This window comes from Nematolebias whitei, chromosome 13, assembly GCF_014905685.2.
Source record: "Nematolebias whitei isolate Nwh7 chromosome 13, NemWhi1, whole genome shotgun sequence".
NCBI classification, from domain to species: domain Eukaryota; kingdom Metazoa; phylum Chordata; class Actinopteri; order Cyprinodontiformes; family Rivulidae; genus Nematolebias; species Nematolebias whitei.
In genome coordinates, this window is record NC_056510.1 from 29,452,644 (window position 1) to 29,461,216 (window position 8,573).

At 44.2% G+C, this 8,573-nt stretch overlaps 1 protein-coding gene across 1 annotated transcript in view; it reads left to right on the plus strand.

The window, feature by feature from the left end:
* The window catches only part of LOC119419373 (gastrula zinc finger protein XlCGF26.1-like), a 17,045-nt gene extending 8,696 nt beyond the window's left edge, over positions 1 to 8,349 (plus strand). The window contains exon 5 of the mRNA XM_037686681.1: positions 8,175 to 8,349. Within this exon, the coding sequence (XP_037542609.1) occupies positions 8,175 to 8,349 (175 nt within the window). The remainder of the gene's footprint in view (positions 1 to 8,174) is intronic.
* The last annotated feature ends 224 nt before the right edge of the window (positions 8,350 to 8,573 follow it).

Here is an 8,573-nt window from a genome sequence, read left to right on the forward strand (position 1 = left end):
ATTTAGTCGGAAGTCAAATTTAAATGCACACATGAGAGTTCACACAGAAGACAAACCGTTTCCTTGTGATCTTTGTGGGCAAAGATTTAGTCAGAAGACACATTTAAACAGACACATTAGAGTACACACAGGATACAAACTGCTTCCTTGTGATCTTTTGGGCAAAGATTTAGTCAAAATACAGCTTTAAACTGACACATGAGAGTCCACACAGGATACAAACCATTTCCTTGTGATCTTTGTGGACAAAGATTTAGTCAAAAGACAAATTGAAACAGAGACATGAGTCCACACAGGAGTGAAAACTTTCTCACTGTAAATATTAAAATAACTATGATAGGCCATGAGATGCAACTGGTATCACCCAATTTTAATTTGTTTTGATGTTATAAAATATATTTTGTGACAATTTTTAACAAATTCTCAAACTATGATTTGTTGCTAGTTTCTTAGGAATAATTTTTAAAATAAACTAATTAAACCTTCGATCATAATTTAGACTATAGATGTTGGTTCTAAAATACTGGTGCAGTGGCTGTGAAATAAGTAGAGAGAACCAGATAACTAATCAAATTACTTTGAGTTTCAAATGGTCAGACCCCTTGAAATATTTTATGTGCAATTCCTGAGGGAGTTGTGACTTAAGAAATTAGTTAATTAACAGGTCTCTCATGCAAATGAACTAATTGTGTTTTAATGAGACTAACCTGTATAATTTTTATTTTTAATTATTACTTCAATGTCATTCCTGTAAGCTGAATAGTGTTTACATCATGTCATAATGACGAAATATGGATGAAATTATGTCAGAATTGCCAAGGTTAAATTCCAACTTTCCTGTAGTATTAGGCTACTTTTAGACATGACGTTAAAATTACCTGACACCATCCTGCATCTAACTGAAGTGGAGTTTGCTTGCCGCCAGTGAGTTGCCACAAACTCAAAAACCCAGTACAGGATTTGTCTCATGACCTATTAAAGACCCACAAGAGGTCACACAGAACTAAAGATTCAACATGTCTGCTGGCTTCATAGATGGAGAACTTTACTAATTCTGATGCATGCACAATAATCCAAGTAGAAAAATCTAAAAAAGGTTGTCTGGTCCTATGGACATTCAAAAATCAAAACAAAAATTATAGAAACGTTTCATCTTTCATCCGAAAGACTTCTTCATTCTGAGGTGCTGTATTCAGCTCAGTCTTATAAATAGCACCTTCTCATAGTGGATCAACCAGTTTGTTGCTGGCAGCCAAAACCAACTGCTCACATGATCAAGGAGGACCATCAGCCTAACGATGGATCGTTAGCACCCAGATGGCTGTTTGTTATTCACAGAGGGCTGAGTGATACTAGTAGGGATGGGGCTTATCCGATCCAGTATCTGTATCGGGCTCCGATACCAGCATAATTTATGTATCGGATTTTCCGATCCAACCTGCCGATATTTCCTTCTTTTTTTTTTGTGATGGCCTCCCTTCTCCCCTTACAGCCATCCTCTCCACACCATTATTATGAAATATTTATTATAGTGACTATCTAGTGTAGGTTTTTTTTTTTTTTTTTTTTAATAGGATAGAAAGAAAGAAAAGACAAAGTAAGACTCCAAAATATAAGAAATATATACAAATAGAGCACACGTCAAAACACCCGGCCACTGTCTGTTCACCTGCAAAGAACATGACAAAACACAGCAACAAAATACATATGTATAAAGAACTTAAAATATTCATGGCTTTGCAGTAAGTTTCCATAAATATATATACCCATACCTACGCCTATATACATACATACATACATACACATGAATATACACTCACATACATATCTATATATCTACATATAAAGCCTACATAAGCATCCCTGCTTCTATTTATGTGTGGTTGTGAGCATGCATAAGTGTATAAGGCTTCTCTAATAGAACATTTATTAGTAACTGTGAAGCAGCAGAGACCCGACCCCCAAGACCAGAGGCAGACGAAAAAGGGGGGACCAGAGCCCAAGACCCCAGGAGGGACCCCGACCGCGGAGCCCCCAGAGCCACCCACACAGGACGAACCACTCACCCACCCTCCAGAACGGACCACAGGGGAGAACCGGAAGATCCCCACCAGCAACCACATACAGTGACCCCCCGGGGCCAACAGCGACAAACTCATAGGCCTCCGTCGGCACCCGCCGCACCGATGTAGGTCCAGGTCCAGGCACCGAGGCCCGGGCACCGAGGACTCACACCACCCAGGCCAAGGCCTGACAGGGCCAGAGGACCCGAGCCCCACCAGGCAGACACCAGGCCGAGCCGACACACGCCCAAGCGCCCAGCCCCCGATACCAAGGGCCCCAAGCGCGCCGGCAGGCAAGGGCACACCCCACCAGGGGGCCGCGCGATAGGGGCGCGATGCCAAGCACCCCCAGTTGTATCAAAGAGGGGGCAGTCCGAGTCTCGGCCTAACAAATACCCATTCATACACAGACACAATCACACTATCCCAACCTCAATCTCACATTCATTCACTCAAAGACATACAATAACGATACATTTCATTCTTATTCCCGATACACACTCTATACCCCCCAGGTCCAAGACATGTACCCGCCCTCTACAGGGGGCAGCCCATGCCCAAACCCAGGAGGTAAACCCATTCATTCTTGAGCGGAGAAGAGCCAATACCCCAGACCCGGCCCAGGCCATGCCCCGCCGACAGGACACCCCCCCACCATGAAGAGGACACGCCACCGACCACCCCCACACACCGCCAACAACCAAGCACGCACCCCCAGCCAACCGCCCGCCAGGCCCCGGCAGCCACCCCGGCCAGCGGGCCAACCATGGCACCCAAGAGCCAAGCTCAGGGGGTCCAAACAACCCCAGGGAGAGCACAGCGCCAGCACCGCCCATGGCAACCCCCAGACCCTGAACCCCCACATAGTCCTGGTCAACACCCGACAGCCTGCCCTTCTCCCGGACCCCACCCCCGGAATGGCAGTCAGGGAACTAGGTGGGTAGGAAGAGGAGAAAAAAAATAAAAAAATAAATAAAAATAAGACCCCGACACATACACCCCCACCCCTAGATGTGCTGTTGATGTGTGTTGTTGTATAGTGCCATTAAAAAGGAAAGAAGAAGGAGCAAAGGCTGGCATGGTGCCAGTTTCCCCTCCACCCCAACTCTATCCAAACCCTAGTGTCTAAATGCAACCTTTGTAAGTGAGCACAGGCACAGGGGGTGAGAGTAAGGTCATCCCACCACCCATAGCCATGTGCCCACCTCAAGTCCCTATATATGAATGTCATGAGGATGTTATGAATGAATGTCTAAGGTGTACAGTAAAATTGAGTCCCAGGTGGCTATGGTCAACAAAGATGTAAAATTGTTGCAGCACACCCGAGCCCAAACAACCCTAAATGTATGGAATTGAAATGAAGAGGGTGGAGGTGCATGGTGAGGGGTGGGGAGAAATAACTGTGAGAGCAAATGCTCCCACAGGGAGTCAGCTCCCCCACTGACCCAACAGCCCCCCCCCCCCCCAGCCCCCCAAGGTCCACCCAGGGATTGAGGCCAAGACACCTCTCCATCTGGACCGACCGCCAGGCCCGCTGAGCTCCAGACCAGAGAGGGACAGAGCCCCGAGGGCCGCCAGAAGCTGCACCAGCAGCCTACACACCCGAGGGCCACCAGGACCCCCACAGACCGCAGTCAGCCCGCTACCAGATGGAGCCAAACCCCACCAGGACGACCCGGCCAAGAGCGCCCGCCCAACCGCCGACAGTGCCAGGAAGCACCGGGAGCGCGCCCCCACCACAGGAAAGGGGCCAGCCAGCCGGCCATGCACAGTCCCGGGCCGCCCCCAAGGACATCCACCCCATCCCCACCCCAGAAGAAATACTACACCCACCCCTCATTCGGACATCTCTCAAAACACATAGCACATTAGACACCTAGGCTGGGTCAAACTACCCCCTCCTAGGGGCCACTGGTCACGCCCCCAAACACCCAACCCCCAGCCCATGACCCACAACCCACCAGCGAGCCGAAGGCCCCCGCCCAGAACCGGGCACCAGAGCGCAAGCCGGCCCAGAGCCCGGCAACCCGCCCGCCAGAGCCCAAGATCCCCGAACCCCACAGGCCCAAGCCCGGGGGCGACAAGCCCCCAGAACCCCAAGCCCCCGTGCCGATATTTCCGATACATGTATGTCTGTGGTTGCGCTGTACGTTGGCTTCAAACTATGGAATGGATTTCCTGAACGGAGGCGTGTCTCATGAATCCAGAGTAATAAGACCCGCCTCACATTTAGGAAATCCAATTCATAGTTAGCATCCAATTACAAAGTGAGGACTGAGTTAGCAGCACTGTGGCTAACGCCTAACAAACTTTTCATCTAAACATGTCTGCTGTGTGGAAATATTTTACACTAGAAACACCACAAAACAAGACAACAACGTGCAATGACTGCAGAGTAGAGGATGACACAGGAGTGGATTTTCATTCCTGTCCTGGTCCCACAGAAAAAAATCCTGTCCTGTCCCAATCCTGGTCCAGAGTAAAAAAAATAATCCTGTCCTGTCCCACTCCTGGTAGCATGACTCCTGCTCCTGTTCTGAATCACTCCCACTCCTGTCCTTCTCCTGTTTTTTTTTTTTTTTTATCTTAATTTAATTTTTAGGAAATACATTGAATTTGATTTAATCTTCTACCCATTCCTGTTTAAATTACATTGTGTTGTGCAGTTTTATTTCAAAAGATATGGCAACAGGAACAGTTCGTCTGTGGTGAAATAGAGACGTTTATTGCCTTAATCCGAACAAAAACCTTCATTAAATATCATAAAACAAATAATACATGGCCTGTAGTCCATATCATTTTTCTATGGAGGATCAGCTGCTGAGTCTCTGTTTCTAGCTGTTTTGAAGGTCAGTTACAGTAAAAACAAAAAATCTAAACCAGTACATGGGTCACACCATGTCTACTTTAGATGAAAGAACCCAAACATAACAAGTTGCTTTTTACTAATTTATTGAGCAATTGTTTCCTTTAAACAGTGACATTACTGTCATGTTTTAAATTGTTTAAACAAACAAACAAAATCAAAAAAAGAAAAATTATGTACCAAGCAAGAGAACAAATAAAAATGTTTAAAGGCATTATTATACATTGGACGACATTCTCAAGAAGTTCAGTCTATGTGGTTGAGGTAACGAGCTTGTTTGGGTGAAGCATGATGTCGTGCATCTTACCAGACTTCAGAGCATCATTTACAGGCTGGACCATTGCAGGTCTGGTGTTCCACCTCATCTCTCCACAGCTGGACCAGTCCAGAGCCTTGTGTAACCTAAAAGTGAAAGAAGACAGTGCACAAGTCAAAATAGGGTTACAGTGACTACAAATTACAATTTGTTGGCCTTTCTTTTGGAAAAAATATTTAATCAAAAACAAAAGTTTTACAATTGAAACTGTTAAAAAAAAGTGACCTTTGCAATTATAAATTATAGAAGCTCAATTTTTCTTTATTTTACTTATCATATTTTATAATTACTTAAACAGCCTCACCAGGCAGAGATTACAAGATTTTATGTATCTTACCTGCTCTTTTGAAGTGTGTGACAAGGGTCTTTGTGTCCAAAGCTGTTTAACAGCTTGCTTCCAGAGCTAACAGCTTCCTGTGTTAGGTAGAAAAATAAAATTAAAGACAAACAAAAAGCTTAGTGCTACTTCTTGTTGTGCCATGCTTTCTAAAACAGTTATTGAATCAAGTATTTACTTATGTAGGTAAACATAGATTTTTTTAAAACGTGTTAAAATACACCAGAATGCAGGAAATAGCAGCTACTTTATTCAAAAAGTTATGGGGGAGGACCCACAGACCTCGCACCAATATGTCCCCCCTACAATAATTCTAATGCTAATACACACTGCGTGGTTCAAGCCAAGAGCCAATGTCAACACTGGGGGGCTAAGGCCCCTAAAATTGGCTTCTAGAATCGCCCCTGGTGTGAAAAAAATGAACTGAGAAAAATCAACTCTTGGCCTAAAATTTAACACAACAACATACACATCATACAGTATCTTAAATCTAAAACAGCTACATTATAAAGTGATGTAAATAACTAAAAACAGGAACGTCTGTTGGTTTATGCCATGAACTTAGCAGATGTTTAAAGCCATTAATATTTTATTTAATTCATTTATTCATTCATTTAAAAGAAACAAAACAAATTCATCAAAAGAAAATGTTGAATGAAAAGAGTGCAGAAAGAAGAAAAAACTTATATCTGCCCTTTATTTAAAAAATATAAAATAACTTTAAACAATCACTTAAATTTATCACTTTAATATCCACTTTAAAGCTAGGAATAAAAAGAAACATGTTTTGTGTTAGCAGAATTTAATTCTAACTTTAAAACTTATCCAACATCAATAAAACTTACCTCAAGTTGCCTTTTTGGACATGCATACATATATTTGTACAAATTGTACTTGAGAGGAGATTATTACAGCCTCATATAAAATTGATGATGATGATGATGATATCGGAACTGGATCGGTATCGGTCGATATTCAGATTTAGGTATCGGGATTGGAGGTAAAAAATGTGGATCGGTGCATCCCTAGATACTAACTACCAACATTGTAAGAGGGAGACAGTTGAACCCGGAGGCCTCCACCCCTGTTTATTGATGGATGGTTTATTTTACAAAGATGGCCTCCTCTACTCCTCTCTCAAGACATCGTTCCTCTCTATCCAGGATGTGAACATCTTCATCCCTGAAAGAGTGACCGCTGGCCTGGAGATGAGTGTAGACCACCGAGTTCTGGCCTGATGATGTTGATCTTCTGTGCTGGGCCATCCTCTTTGGCCAGTGGCTGTTTAGTTTCCTTGATGTAAGACTGATCACAGCCCTCCTGACACTGAACAACATACACAACATTACTCTGTTTGTGCCGGGGGACTGGATCTTTGGGATGAACCAGTCTTTGTCGTAATGTATTTTGGGGTTTAAAAGCCACTGGGACGTTATGTTTAGAAAATAAACGTCTCGGTTTCTCTGATATTCCCTCAACATACGGAATGACCACTGGTCTGGGTCTGGGTTCCTCCTTTTCACCTGATGGCTGACTGGAGTCCTGTATGGGTTTCTTCTCTGCTTTTAGGAAGGCCCAGTTAGGAGTCGTCAGGATTCTATACCATAGAGCAGACAGCGTCCCCACTAACTGAGGAGACAGGCAGAAGGAGAAATCCCACACATGTTCAAATTACTTTCCTTTCACAAGTCAGCAGATTTGATCTTATTTACCTCATTGAGGATGATCCGGGTCAGCAACTGGTAGAGCTGCTGCCTCTCAGCAAAAGGTTGCCATTTCAAAACCCGGTTCAGGAGCCTTTCTGGGTGGAGTTTGCATGTTCTCTTCAGTCAGCACCTCAGAGTGAAGAAGTCTTTCGGATGAAAGACGAAACGTTTCTACTTTTTTTGTCTGTTGTTTTTTGAATGTCCAGAGGACCAGACTGAACTTTTTTAGATGTGCCTACTTTTATTGTTAATTTTAGATGTGTGGTTTTCTTTCTTGTTCACATATATACATTTTATTTTTAGCTTTGCTTTAAAGTTCTTGTTTTGTGATTTGTACATTTGTGGGTTAAAATAAAGTTGAACTAAAGGCTGTCTCTCTTCTTTAAACATGTTTGTTAGAAATATTCCTGAGAGATCCAATAATTTTGTGTCTTTTTATGATTTTCAGCTGAGTTAACAGTCATTAAAGTGAAAACAGAATTTAATGATTAAGCCGACACTGTTTATTTTATTATTTTTTAAATCTTCAACGCTTAAAAAAGTCTTTTTTTTTTTCAGCAGAGCTGGTCTCACATGATCCTCTCCCCCGGAGCCAGGATGGGCGGGCATCATCTTCCCAGCTCCGAGCTCAGCTGGTGACTCGCAGAAGGCGGTAATCATGAATCATGAAGGACGAACCCCGACCCACGCAGACAGGCGGACCGAGACATGTCTGGGACCGACGGTGGAAGCGGTTTTTAAAAACATTTTATGTATAAAAACAAAATATTAGTTTATTTAAAAATCGCTTCCACTGTCCGTCCCAGACCGTCCAGTCCAACTGACTGCCGGGCGGGATTGGGATTCAGCCTTCATGATTACGCAACGGCCTTCTGCGAGTCACCAGCTCCAGCTTTGCGGTGACCCGTGGAGCTCTGAGCACGCAGGGCCAGGATCCGGAACCCGAGCCCCCGAGTCGGCACAACGGAGGATCTTCCACGTTGACCAGCGGAACTCGGAGCCAGGGAGATGACGCCCTGCCCGGCCTGGCGCTCCGAGCCTCCAATGGAGGACCGGGGTAGACCAGCAGAGCTCCATCCAGCTCGCTCTGAATTTTGTCGTCGGCCACCAAGCACAAAAAATGCCAGCACATCAACATTAGACCAAGATGTTGTCATTATTGTTTTTAAAATCTTTAAAATAAGTCCAGCCGCTGCTTCAGTCTGAGAAATTGCAAATGGCAGATCATTGTTTTGAAAAGTTTCTGAAGGATCCAGTGACTCCGCCCCCAACCAATCAGTGACTG